The sequence below is a fragment of the Corythoichthys intestinalis genome, chromosome 7, assembly GCF_030265065.1.
Source record: "Corythoichthys intestinalis isolate RoL2023-P3 chromosome 7, ASM3026506v1, whole genome shotgun sequence".
In the NCBI taxonomy this organism is placed as follows: Eukaryota; Metazoa; Chordata; class Actinopteri; order Syngnathiformes; family Syngnathidae; genus Corythoichthys; species Corythoichthys intestinalis.
Window position 1 is genome coordinate 12,750,170 of NC_080401.1, and position 14,863 is coordinate 12,765,032.

The 14,863-nt window shown below is 38.6% G+C and overlaps 1 protein-coding gene across 12 annotated transcripts in view; it reads right to left on the reverse strand.

Annotated features, from left to right (window-relative positions):
* The window catches only part of lrrc7 (leucine rich repeat containing 7), a 215,818-nt gene that overhangs the window by 23,291 nt on the left and 177,664 nt on the right, over window positions 1–14,863 (reverse strand). For all 12 annotated transcript variants that reach the window (XM_057841526.1, XM_057841525.1, XM_057841524.1 and 9 more), the window contains 7 exons: window positions 14,123–14,341; window positions 13,918–14,040; window positions 9,306–9,417; window positions 7,480–7,693; window positions 2,597–3,103; window positions 1,619–1,843; window positions 1,306–1,534 (listed from right to left, as the gene is read on the reverse strand). In XM_057841526.1, the coding sequence (XP_057697509.1) occupies window positions 1,306–1,534; window positions 1,619–1,843; window positions 2,597–3,103; window positions 7,480–7,693; window positions 9,306–9,417; window positions 13,918–14,040; window positions 14,123–14,341 (1,629 nt within the window). The remainder of the gene's footprint in view (window positions 1–1,305; window positions 1,535–1,618; window positions 1,844–2,596; window positions 3,104–7,479; window positions 7,694–9,305; window positions 9,418–13,917; window positions 14,041–14,122; window positions 14,342–14,863) is intronic.

Below are 14,863 nucleotides of genomic sequence, written 5' to 3' on the forward strand. Positions count from 1 at the left end.
GTAACAATTCATGATTGTGGATATGCCATCCACTTTATTCGCCAGACCTGGCCCCCTACAAGCTCTATCTTATATTGTACAGTGTTTTCCTGCCTTTTATTTATCATGAAATATATTTTGCTATTTTGTAAAACACTTTGAGGACGTCTCTGAATTTTGTAAAGGGCCATATAAATATATTTGATTTGATTTCCCCCCAAATGGAAAAAGCTTTGGCTAGTCACCATTTTGCCAGTGACGTCGTCATCGTAACCCGGAAGTGGATCAACATAGACACGCGCACGGATAGAACTCATGTTATTACTACTTGTTTTCTGCCGGTAATCTTTCAAATAGAACACGCCGAATAAACACTGCTGCTATGGAACTTGTAGAAAAGACTCTACACATTATAACATAAGAAGGATGTTTTCTTCATACGTTTCTCGAAGCCAAAAAAGAGGAAAAAATGTGAACAATAGATCAACTTGTGCGGATGTCCAAAAGACCAGTTTAACGCCAGCAAGGGGAAGACATTAACCTTCATATGCAGTAATCATTTTTGGGGGGGCCTATGGTCCTACAGAGGATGAAGAGGTAAGCCTAATAACAATTGCTAACGTCATGAATATTCACTAGCAAAAGTGACGTGTTGTGTGCGGTACGCCATTGAGGGGTTTCTTGAGTCCCATACAAAAGAGTTCTACACCGGGATAAAAGCGCTTCAGCGCCATTGAATCAAGTGTTCAGCCCTTGAGGGGGACTATGTTGAAAAATAAATGATCAAAAATCCTTTTCTCTCCTAGCTTTTCGGGTGCTTTAAACATTTCATAAACCCCTTCTATATGTACATACACATACACACACATGCACCCCCACACACTCATAATACATCACTGTATTGATTAAAAGAAAAAAATGTGTGTACTCGTATTTTTGATACTTCAATTCTTTTCTTAAACAAATCAATAGAGTGTACGGTAAGGGTTTATTAATTATGCCACAAGTGTTTATTATTTAAGGCTGGCTGCATTTAGCTGCTTATCTGTCATTTGTGTTCATGAGGAATTTCATATCCTCTCGGAATTAAAAAATTTCACCAGTTACCACAAGGTGGGGGACAGACATCAGCAGTGGCAATGTTATTTCATTTTATAATTTTTTTTCTTTTTTAACAGAACAGCCAGGTCACTTTAGAATGCAGGCCATCAGGAAATGGCCAGTCTGAGCCTGATATTGAACAAGAATGAAATGACATTGAGGAAAAAAAACAAACACAACCAAACAACACCTGCAATATTAATTGTGCATTAATCTGTTGCTAACCTGAGGATTATAATTTTGGTCAAAGTGGTAGGCTTTATGTGGTACTGCAGGTTTTTGGTTGTGCCCCTGTTGGTTTTGGTTGCCATGTGTTGGGAATCCAAGTTCCTCATCCAGCATAGGTGCCGACTGGGACCGAGCAATGTTGGTCTGCTCCATGGAACCTGGCAGCTCTTGTCGGTCCAAGCTGCTCTGCTGCTCAATTGATGAGCTGTAGCTGTCCATGGGAATACTCCAGATGAAGAAGAAGGGTAAAAAAGTGTTGAATGACTTGAAATCACATTGGGAGCAATTCAAGCAATGCATAAAAATCTACCTGTATACTTTATAGGCGCCAATGTCAATCTCATCGATGCTCTGTGATTTCTTAAATTTGGATCTTGTCTCTTTCATCATCGGAGATAGTCGGTCAGAGCTTTTACTCATTACCACAGTTACTTTATTGCCCCCTGTGACAGTGAGCTGATCCTTTCTGTTTTGCTCCACTTGATTATTATGGTATGACCAGCTACCAGGAAGAGGCCCTGATGATTGCTCCCGCCTAGTAGCAAAAAGGTAAAAGAAGTAAGTGCTACATTCAAAAAGGTTCAAGATTTCAACAGACTAACAAAGTCAGAAGTTGTGCCACAGTTATGGAACATAATACAGTACTTCTAATCAGTCCCCCATGTCACAAACTAGCAAACTGCCCAACGTGTGAATGGTTTTAGTGGCCTTCGATTGCGACTGTACCCTAACTCCACACTGAAATCAAATGGGATTTTGAAGGAAGAGGACTAATGAGAGGTAGAATAAAGACTTTTGGATGGATGTAAAATAAACTTCACAAATGTCCTTGAAACTTTACCCTGAAACTGGTTAATACAAGTATACATATCGTACGTCATAGAAAGCCCCAGATGCAATGAATGCCATATTTGCATATGGTGTCCGTTTGCTGAGAACTGTAGGCTATACCAGTGATGAATAGGGTTTCGATGTTCAGTATTTGTCAAAACAATGTGAGATAATGTTCGCATCATTGCTTTACTGCCCATGATCTAGCTTTTGCTGTTGTGACAGAAACGATTTAATAACTGGTTGGTAATAAAGAAAGAAGAGTAAATATTGAAGGGGAATAAAAGTTTTCACAAAGTTTGAATCTGTGAGCAGTGGTGTGTGAAAGCTTGTCACTTAGCATTTTGTTCTTTGCGCAACAGCATTAGGTTGAGTCAAACAATATCCCATGACCAAACACACACAAAAGTAAATGACAGACTACTGAAGAGTAAAATTCCTAATCTGCTTCATTTACCTTTGGTCTGCCACCTTGCGGTCTGGGTTGGGGCTTGAGGTTGGCGTAAGGTCCAGTTTGGAGGGAAAAGCTGTCCTGTCTTCTAAGGGGCTAGGAGTACGGGTCCAATTCTGCCAAGGATTCTGAGAAGTCTGTGCAGAAGCTTGGGCTTCATTTTCATGTGCGGTGCGTTGGTTGGTGTGAAAGGGGAGTGTCTGTGCGTCCAGCTCTAATGGGACGCCGACAATTCGCTCTTGCCTTAATAGAGGACGGCGGCCATGTGTTGACTGGCTCCGAGGTTTGGAACCCAGTGGCGGATTACCCTGGCTCGTAGTAGACGATGAGGTTTCTAGGGGAGACTCCTCGGCATCAAAGCCGGTGTTGTCATAGTGAGGGGCCTCAGACCAGTCAAAAGGCTCACTCAATGGACGTCTGTCTCCACGTTGCTGCAGGGTCCCTGATGGAGGAGTTTCCCTTTGCGACAGCAGGGGCTTGGAGTCAATAGGTTTAGGAAAAGACTGTGCCAGTCTAAAATCAGACAATGAATAACACTGAAACAGACACTGCAGCGACAATGTACATAATTTTGTTGCTTGTAATTTATAAAATACACTTAAAAAGACAATAATATGTTACATACAAGGAAAGCTATTGATTAGCCTGGTGAGGATGAATGAAATGAATGAATGGAAACTGGATGGATGGATGGATGGACGGACGGACAGACGGATAGTGATAGGCTTGAGTTAGAGGAACTCTGGCTGGCAACAGATTACTATGCATACCTATTCTGGTGTGTGTGACCAGCAGTGTTGTTTTTGACAGCCCTTTTACTTTTCATCTCAGTCTTTTGGACGATAATACTTATTATTCTTAGTCATGTTTTATGCCATCTCAAAATGTGTTTGTTTTTTTCTAGTTTTTGTTGACGTTAATTGAAGACTGATTTTATAGTTTTAGTCGACGTGTAATAAAAATGTTTTTGTTTGCAACATTAAAACATTCATTCATTCAATTTCCATGCCGCTTTTCCTCACAAGGGTCGCGGAGGTGCTGGAGCCTATCCCAGCTAACTACGGGCAGTAGGCAGGGGACACCCTGGTTGCCAGCCAATCGCAGGGCACATGGAGACATACAACCATTCATGTACACACTCATACCTACAGACAATTTAGAGTGTTCAATCAGCCTACCATGCATGTTTTTGGGATGTGGGAGGAAACCGGAGTTCCCGGAGGAAAGAAGGAACATGCAAACGCCACACAGGAAGGCCGATGCCCGGGATTGAACCCTTAATCTCAGAACTGTGCTAACCTCTCAGCCACCGTGCCGCCTTAAAACATTTGTTCCCAAAATAAATAACGGTTTCCAACTATTTCGAATGAACATTGACAGACGAAAACATTGTGGCGTCTACAAGGACAACGCCAACTTGGTGATAATACACACTCAGCAGGAAAACAGTACATTATTTTCATTGATGCACTGGACGCTATGTAGAAAAAAAAAAAAGAAAAAAAAAAACTTGTCCGAGGCTTTAAGAGGACGCTCGCCTTTAGCATTAGCCTAATGCGAACGTGAATGATATGCTACTGGTACGAGTTACATTTAGTGTGTGATGATCACTCAGCAAAGACCTTTAAACGCTAAAACAACATTGCACGAAAACTGGCTTTCATCTCGTTATGTTTTAGTCTCTCAAAACAAGTTGTTACCTCAATGTCGTCTAGTCATCATCATGAAAAAAAGAGTTCGTTGACGAAATATTTTCATTGACAAAAATAACACTGATGACCAGAAAAAAATGTTTCAGTAAAATCAAATGGTTGTGTCGGCCATATGTAGTTTATTTTTTTGTCAATAAAATGTAAATTCCAGGTTTAGATATACTGTCCTTTTTGGACTATAGGCTACACCTGACCATAAGCCACGCCCATCATATTTGATAATAAAAATAAACTTTTTTTTTTTTTTTCATATAGGCTATAACCCACACAGGACTATGTACAGTGGGGAGAACAAGTATTTGATACACTGCCAATGGGAAAACCCAGTGTATCAAATACCTGTTCTCCCCACTGTATGTATACTGGACTGTCTCAGAAAATTAGAATACACAATATTCTAATTTTCTGAGACAGTCCTGTATATTGTTCTATGTAAAGGACGTCAGCCAAGGTCGGCCCCCCACATTTTTACCACGCCAAATCTGGTCCCCTTTGCAAAAAGTTTGGACACCCCTGCTTTAAATGGTGGATTAATGTACAGGACTGTCTCAGAAAATTAGAATATTGTGTATTCTAATTTTCTGAGACAGTCCAGTATATACATATATACAGGTGTGCACATATTTTTTTTGCCCAGGTTCTCAGAGGAGGACCTGGAGATGTGACTTGGTCCTCATTGAGCTTGAGAGCCGACCCACCTGATGCGATAAAATTATGACACACTTTACATAGAGCCAATTACCTTTAATTAATTATATTAACAATTAATGCTTGATTAACATCAACTGGCACAACAAAATTGCTTTGAAGTGAAATGTAAAGAAATAAACATAAAAGCACTAATTCAAAATATAGAGCATTATGCCTGTTCCCACATTAACGCCAAGCCTTTGTAAAAGTGGGATGTCCTCCTCATAAGAGCTCATTGAACGTGCATGTTTAGCTTTGTAAAATGCGAGCAAAAACACGTTTGTCAGTGCATGGCGCTATTCTTCATTACCTTTATTCCGCCACTTGTCCATAGGGCGAGTGGGGTCCTGTCTGACATCGATAGTTTGCTTAATTGCCACATGCTCTCTGTTTTTTTCGTGCTTTTCAAAGTTTGGATGGCTGATATTCTTTGACCCCACATAAAATGCGCTGCTCTTATCAGCGACATTGGGATTTTCACGGCACATTTTGTACTGCATTTCCGTACGAGCATCATTTGCTTCTAGCCATGGTACATCCTGCAGCCACTTTTCAGCAAAAGTCCTTTTTTTCGGTAGCTCCGGTGACGTCTCTGTCGTCTCTCTGTCTTTTGACGGGGGTCGGGGAACACGGAAATAATTACTCAGTGGGGCCTGCCTCTTTGACATTTTGAGAAGTGATTTTCTCATATATATATATATATATATATATATATATATATATATATTAGGGCTGTCAAAATTATCGCGTTAACGCGCAGCAATTAATTTTTTAAATTAATCACGTTAAAATATTTGCCGCAATTAACGCACATATCCCGCTCAGACAGTATTCTGCCTTTTGGTAAGTTTTACAGCAAGGCTTTTTGTGCTAACAGCGAACTCTTGTGGTCGCTTTGCGACATGGTTTATTGTTGTCTTGCCAGTTCAATATGGCTGCAGGACGTCTTGGGCTGACGCCTACGTTGTAATGTTGTGCTTATATGATCCTTGGACAAGATTTGTCCGTAAGTATGGTTGTTGTAAATAATGCACATATTATGTTAGTCAGCGAAATGTTATATTTTTTGTATGAGACGCTTTTTGTTTATGTTTTGTGAACCTGTATAGCGTGCTAAGCTAACGTTGTTGCTAATGCAATGCTTGTGTACTTTTTTTTTGGTAGTTTTACGACGGTCTAAAGAGGACAATGGTTTGAGGCCGTTTTATAAATAAATCAGATGGAAAAAAGAAAGAAGTCTGATTATTATGGCGTCGTTCACTAGCTGTCGAGCTTTGGAAAAAGAGATGCTTCGGAGTGAGGACAGCATAGACAGATTTAAATGACAGTAGAGTGAAATGCCCACTACAGTCCTCATATACCGTATGTCGAATGTATATATCCATCTTGTGTCTTATCTTTCCATTCCAACAATTTATTTTACAGAATATATATATAATTTACAGAAAAATATGGCATATTTTATAAATGGTTTGAATTGCGATTAATTACGATTAATTAATTTTTAAGCTGTAATTAACTCGATTAAAAAATTTTAATCGTTTGACAGCCCTAATATATATATATATATATATATATATATATATATATATATATATATATATATATATATATATATATATATATATATATATATATATATATATATATATATATATATATATATATATATATATATATACACATATATACAATGTATATGAAACAGTGGCGGTACATTATCATGCTGCACAGAATGCTGATTGGTTGCCATAACTTGATAGTGGATTCTTTTAAGGTGTTAGGATTAATGCATATTACTACTTTACCGCTAAATTTGAAAGGTATAGTTAGTGCACATACACTATTGTGCAGCATTCAGCTACATTCTTGGCTGACTAGCTAAGGATTAGCTGATTTTGGTACAGGTGATTTTTTCCAATATATACTCATTACATAAATAAATCACAAGTAAACCAAATACAAAGTCAAAAGGTGGAAAAGGGAGTATAAAATCAACTTGCATTTCAATTACTCTGAAACATTAGTTTAACATTGTGCTGCAAAAGTCTCCCCAAGAGATTTCGGGGCCTGTTTAGTTTTCAGGCATTGTTGACGTTAAAATATTAACAATAATTTATTATGCTGATGGACAGTGTCTTGTGTCTCGAATCATTGGGTTTAAATGCTAACGATCTCAACACACTCGCACCATAACTGATGTTTGTACTGGTCGGATTTATAGTGGTGCAGGACAGAGATGTGAGAGAAACAGAGCAAATCGTGACCAGTCTGCTGCATCCTAATGAGCTTCTCTGACCTTGACAGAGCAAGCAAAGGAATGGGAAAGACAGAGAGGGACGTAGGTTTGGAGAGATGTAGTGGAAAATGCAGAGTGATGAGACAGCTGAGGGTGATAGAGGAAGTTTAAAAGAAGGAGCTGAATGAAAAGAGGACAGGATGGACAGCTGTGACAAAATGGAGGACAGAGGTATACATTTAGGGTACCTGTTGGTCCAATGTGTTTGAGGAGCCTGGTCCTTGTTGGGTGCTGGCAGGGAAGGGTTGTGTTGGTGTGTGTGAGAGTGAGGGTGGGAATGAGTGTTAGCGGGTGGGTTGGAGGAGCCAGAAGAGCCCACAGACGGAGAGTAATCAGAGTAAGTGGCCGACGAGCCGCTGTGGTTCAGACAGTGTAGCTTATCCACCTCCTCGTCTGTAGATTCTAGACACAGGGAGTTAGGGAGGCACAACACATGAAATTACTTTCAGAAAACTTGCTTACCAACAGCTGATATTTGAGATAACCTTTAGTGGTCAAGCAAATTGCAATGAATGATGTATTTTGTTACTGTACTTAAGTAGAAATTTTCAGGTATTCACTTTGAGGATACGTATATTTTTCCAAAGAGTTTTTACTTTGAGCCCCAACATTTGGAAACTGTTATCTGTATATTTTGCTCCTTAATTTGTCAAAATAGACATGTTGCATTTATCAACCATGATGAACACAAATGGAAAGGTCTTGATTCTGAAAATCTTGAACAGATTCAGAGTAGCAAGATATTTTCTTTCCATCGTCTCATTTATTGGATGTTTTTGTTTACTTTTGTAATGTTTCGATAGGATTTTGTTTAAGTTTTTTTACACGTCGTTTTATGATGTCTTTACCAAGTTTTTGTTGTTGTTTTTTTTTTTTTTATTCTCACCTGTTTTGCTTTTTTTGCTTCCCTCCATTTGGGTAAACATCATTACAAATATGTCGTGTCTACAGCTAGAAAAAAAAAATCACCAATTTCTGGCACTAAAAAATTCTTCAGGCAATCTGAGAAAGACTACTATTATATAAATTTATAAAAGTGAATATACAGTAATTGCTTACGGTAAATACTTCCATTACTCTTTTACTTGAGCATACTTCAGACTCCGAATTTGTTTATTTTTAGATTTTTAGTTTTTTCCTCAAATACAGGAGTTAAAGCAATCCTTTTACTTTGACCTGAGTCTTGATGACGCAAAAACCTTCAATTAAGTACACAAGTGGGTACCTTTGGCAACACATTCACATGTTTCCTTACAATGCTTCCTAAAAAAATTAATATTTTTAAACATTGACATACATACCTTGTAGTGTGAAATTATTGCTGATAAGGAGGTTATATTGTTTTGGCCAATTCCTAATTGAACTGTTTAATTTACTACCACAAGACAAAGTAGGAACCCGCTGAAAGCAAATCCTGATTTAATTATTTATTTATACTTCACTAATATTGCATAATAGGGCGTGATTTTATGTCACTTTTTTTTTTCGCTGAGGGATGCATGAATAGAGAGATACAATTTTACATTTTTCCAAATATACACAACAGTTCCCAAGTGTCAGCCACAGCTTTCATGCTTTCATCAAAATACCCAAGATTAGACACATTTAATCAAGCGTGTTTGTTGTTGCGCTGAAATCAAGCAGTTTTACGTATCGGCAATTTCATTCAGCCGTTGCCTACCTTATGGTTAGCTACCACTTGCAAATGATATATCCTTTTATAAGTTACTGTACATGCTGGTTTACCAATGCAACACCGGTGCCCTGATGCATAGAAGTAAAATATTTAGTCAAAAATATATAGATGTCAATAATTACTAAGCTGAACTTTTATTAATTCATTTACAGCAGCATATAATGTTCCTTAACTGTCAGTATTCAGCTCTGAAATTAATCTGTGTGGCACTCTTACTAATTAATGGACACTATTACAACATGCCCCAAGCGCTTTATAATACAGCAGATTAAATGTGTATAGGGCTGTATGCCTTTGTGTTTCAATGTAATAAGGCACCTTTCTTATCCTTTCCAAGCAGCACCACCTTTGGTTTGTACATCGGTGGCTCCACTAAGGTGGGCCTCATGTCAGAGATTCGGATGTCATTGGGTGAGCCGCCCATTGAATCCTGTTGGAAGTCAATCATTAGTCATGCAGTTACGTACTTGGTGCAGAACATCATTGGACAGTTAGTGTAGTTTTTGAGGGGAATGAGAGCATTCTTAAAGGATTGTATTCTGTATCTGGATCTTAAAATTGCATATCTAACAGTCCTCGATTAAAAGTGTACAGCTGAAAAGAGACCAATTATATTACTACCATACATAAAATACTTCTATTCTAAAATGCTTCTATGTTGAAGCTGTCATACATTGAATAAGACCAAGAGACCAGACGCAATTAAAAGATAAAGATTTTTTTATTATTTATAAATAATTTTTATATTACTTATTCATATAACTACAGTATGAATAAGCAGTGGCTTGGACTGAATTTTATTAAGACAAATTTTAATAAAGTATACTTTAAAGAAGTCTCTAGAAGGTATATAGCAGGGGTCCCCAAACTACAGCCCGCGGCCACATTCGGTCTGGCCCCCTGACAAAAAAAAAAAAAAATGTTTTTTTTCCCGAGCCGATCCCGATCGTTTTAGTTTGAGTATCTGCCGATCCCGATATTTCCCGATCCGATTGCTTTTTTTTGCTCCCGATTCAATTCCAATCATTCCCGATAATTTTTCCCGATCATATACATTTTGGCAATGCATTAAGAAAAAAATGAATAAAACTCGGACGAATATGTACATTCAACGTACAGTACATAAGTACTTGTATATGTTTATTATGATAATAAATCCTCAAGATGGCATTTATATTACATTATATAATCCAAGAATAATAAAAAGAATAATCCAGAAGCCACGGATAGAAAGACTTGTGACTGTATATTGTGACTAAATATTGCCATCTAGTGTATTTGTTGAGCTTTCAGTAAATTATACTGCAGCCATGCCCCAATGCATGATGGGAAGTGGACCCATGACTGTAAAACCATGACTGTGCGTCGTGCTACCAATGGATATATATTCTCTGCTTTGGGAAATAACTTAAGGTGTTAAGACAAAGATAAATTGCCTCCTTGCTTCCCCACATTGCTTTCCATGATATTTCTAATCATAGGGAGAGGAATTGTAAGGTTTTAGCCAATTGATGAAAGGTTCCAAAGGCTGCCAAAATTCACTCTACTCATTTAGCGCTGCCTTTTATCTGTCTATATAAATAATATGGCGTCATTACAGATTAGGCGTGACAATGAGTGAGAGGGTTGTGCAGCGCATATATTAATAGTGTTAAATATTTTAACGTGACACATTTTTTAATAAAATAATTGCTGTCGTTATCGGGATATTTTTGATAACTCTACCTTTAGCCTAAATTAAAGACTCTGGATGAGTGTAACATATTATGTCTGTAACGTTAAATACAATTAGAAAACGATTTAATTAAAAATATATATATATATATTAAAAAAAGGCATGGTCGATATTTTTTTTGCCGATTCCGATACTTTGAAAATGACGTGATCGGACCTGATCGATCGGGACATCTCTAATCATGTTATATTTATTTTATTTACTTTGTTCCGTGAAGAATCCAGAAGGGGTTATTTGATTGTGGCTTTCTGAAAAACAATACATTTTTACATTTAGGCACTCCTGCAATCGTCACACTTTTTCTTTGACAAACTGACCCCGAACCCTCATCGGAGAAGGGAAAAGTTATGTGGCCCTCGCAGGAAAAAGTTTGGGGACCCCTGGTATATAGCGAGCTATAGATGCAGAGATAGCACTGGTTAGTGTGCAGTATGGTTTGAAGTATGCAGCAAAACTTAGAATAACAAGGGAAAGTCCATTTAGAGCAATCATTTGTTTCAAAAAGTGAATCTTGTATACAATACTAGTTCAAAGACTTCATTATTATGTTGACGGGACATATTCCCCAGACACTGTGCCACGCCTTCAAGTAGGGGGCCGTCCTAAACTCCGCTTTAGTCAGTCGCAGTTATTCTCACATGCAGCAATCCAACGCCAGATTTAGGTTGAAAGAGTACGAAAGCTGTACCACGTACAAACAGGAAGGATTGTCTCAGGAGTGATTTGTTCGAGGATTCAAGGTAGTATTATATTTTTCAAACCATGCATGTATTTTGAAACGTTGTGAAAAAAATCAATGAGAGAGATTAGCCGCTACGGCATTGGCGTCATAGTTCACAATGTTACGTAAAATAAATGCAGTTTGTTTTTTTTTTTGCTTTTAACCAAGCATGACTGTTTTACATCCATATCTCTAAAGAATTCAGGGATTTAAGCATTTATTCAAAAGAATTTTCAACAGAAAAAGCTCTTTGTTCTCATAAGGCCGCCGCTACATTTGCTTGCTGAAGAGCATCATAGTTTGAAATATTTACGTAAAAGAAATACTAACTGCACGGTTTTTTGCTTTTAACCAAGTATCAAGACTGTTGTACGTCCACATCAGGGGTCGCGTTAACCGGAAATTTTCCGTCGTTGACCAGTTTTTTAAAACGGTGACGGAAAAAACTGAAGTCCGTCAGTCATTTTGACAGGTTGCAATTCACACCCCAGACCACAGGGTGGCGAGTTAGCATATTAATTAGCTATTGTCTCTCTTAATGCATGACGTCGTTGGCTATTCTGTCAGAATATTGTAGCGTAACCAGGGTCTGGCGGCGGCACCGTGATTGACACATCAACGCGAGGTTCTTATTGTTGCACCCGGTGTGCCAGCGCGTCATCCAATTGATGGACAAGATTGCCGCCTGTGTATAGACCCCAATCACGACGTCACAATTCCGCCCCCCCTGACCGGAGCCGCCATATTGTGTGTCAGCCCGTCATGTTTATACATTACCGCTACGTACATGCCTCCTATTACGGCGTGTTTTTCTGCTCGTTAATATTTATAATCAAAATGGTGAAGGCGTGTGTGGTGGTTGGTTGCTGTAACAGAGAAGATAGACGGAGAGACTTGAAGTTCTACCGTATTCTGAGAGACGCGAAGATGAGAGCGAGATGGACTGCTGTAATTCGACAAGAAATTTGGGCACCAAACAATCACCACAGACTATGTAGTAGTCTTTTTATATCTGGTAAGATGCATTTAATATATATTTAGAAGATTTTGGGCTGACAACCACAATTAAGATCATTGTGTGACGTTGGTGATTGGGGTCTATATCGTTGCCTCCTTTTCTTTGGGGGCGGAGTTGTTGGCGGTAAGCAGAGTAAAAAGGGAGAAAAATACCACGACTTCCGTGTCTAATTTTTCGCCGCCAAGCAAGCGTTACAATATTAATTAAAAATGAATGAAAACTAAATACTATTGAATATGTCATCATTATCATTTTAAAAATTTAAGTGACGGGTAAAAATAGACTATGACCGGATTTTTATGACCCTGTCAGTCAAAATGACAGACAACGAAAATGTCTAGCGCAACCTCTGGTCCACATCTATAAAGAATTCAGGGATTTAAGCATTTATTTCCAAGAATTTTTAACGGAAAAAGCTCTTTGTCCGTGATTCCACTCAGTCAGCTTTGACGGCCACGCCAACAATACAGGCCCTCTGTTAATCGGCCCCGCGTCCCAAGTCCTGTCAATATATTACGAAGTCTATGACTAGTTTAGCACGCACAACGTCAAATATTTCAAGCTTTATAATTGTTTGAATATCGGTGATTACTGCAGAAAGACAACAACAACAACAAAAAAACTTACCCACGAAATCACAATATTTAATTTGGCCAGTAAAAAAAAAAGAATCTTTCAAAACACAGTTGGCTTTCTGAAATGTGTATTAAGGAATATGCACTCTGTACTTTGTACTCTTTCGCATGAATAACATTATGAAGGTACATGGAGATGATCAGCCTTTGGCACGGCTCAGAGGTTTTAGTATTCCAAGTTGCTTTGATAATGGCCTTCAGATCATCTGCGTTTTGGAGTTCCTGTTTCCTCCTCCTCATCAGGACAATAGCCCATAAATTTACAAACGCGTTCAAGTCAGTCAAGTTTGCAATGGACCCACTCGAGCAAATGACCAGGCTCCCCAAACCACTGCTGACTGTGGAGGCCTCACACTGGACTTTAAGCAGCTCTACTTTTGTGCTCCTCAAGTTTCCTTCCTGTGACCTTGATCTACAAATCCATTCATTCAATTTATGTTTTGCTTATCGTAATGAGGGTTGCCGGTGGTGCTGGAGCCTATCCCAGCTAACTATGAGGAGTAGGCAGGGTACATCGTGAATGGTTTCCCAACCAGTCACAGGGTACAGTGAGACAAACACCCAGTAGGGCTCACACTCTTACATCGGGACAATTTTGGAGCGTTCAATCAGCCTACCGTGCATGTTTTTGGGATGCGGGGGTGAAACGTAGAAAACCCATGCAGGCATGGGGAGAACGTTTCCCGGGATTCAACCCTGGATCTCTGTGAGGCTGACTTCACTTGATATTCTTTTTTTTTGTTTTGTTTTAGTCTTTTGGAGTGTCGTCTAGGAAACACACAAAAAGTTACTTTTAATTAGGACATGCTTGCGATACAAACCTCTGAGCTCTCCGTCAGGTCCTCTTTGTCCTTCCTTTTTGGGATGTCAATGCCAGAATTATGCATCGACCCCTGATCCATTAGCTGAGTCTGAGAGAAGTCCTGCATCTCTCTGTCTGTTACCTAGTAAGAACAACGACAGCATAGACGTCATAATTTCATTGTCTCATGATACACTGTTTGTAGGAGTGTGTTTCTTATCAACCTCTTTGGGAGGCAGAGGCCATGGTGGCTCATACGGTTCTTTGTTATGGTGTGCAAGTTCCATATTGGTTCCTGCTGAGGTGGCAGTGCCTGTGCTAAGGTGGTGCTGGTGCCCATGCCCAGTGTGGACGTTTTTACCCACGAGGCTTTGTACTGACTTGACCATATTCTTCAGGTCCTCGGGATAGGGTGTTGGATAGCGTTTTAAATTTATCTCGACCTGTTGAAAAAGACGAGGACAGTTTTTTACCAACAAAATGGTTACTCAAGTTCTAGCATCTGTCATTTGTATTGTTATTAACTAGTTCTATCGTTTATTTTCATGTCTTTAAATTTCACTTATATCGTTCTGATTATTTATTAGTTTTGTTCATTTTTACATCTTTCCAATTCATACATGTATTCTATGAACCAAAATAGGAAAGCAATCAAGTTACATATTTGTCGTGTGAAAGCTCTTTTAATCTATGAAAAGTGTAATAATAGAGAAGCAAGCTAGCAATATTGTTGGGTTAATGCAGTGTGTCTCAATTATTTTCTGGTACGCCCCCCCAAGGAAGACGTAAATATTTTGCGCCCCCCCCAAACTCTCTGACGCCACTGTAAATAGTATCGTTTGTCTCTATAATTATTATTATAAGTACGCACCTGCCTAACATTGTGTCCTTTTTTCTACTAAAGAAAAAGCAGTAATATAAATGAACTTAGAATCAAGTATAACTTTTGTTATGTTTGTTATGTT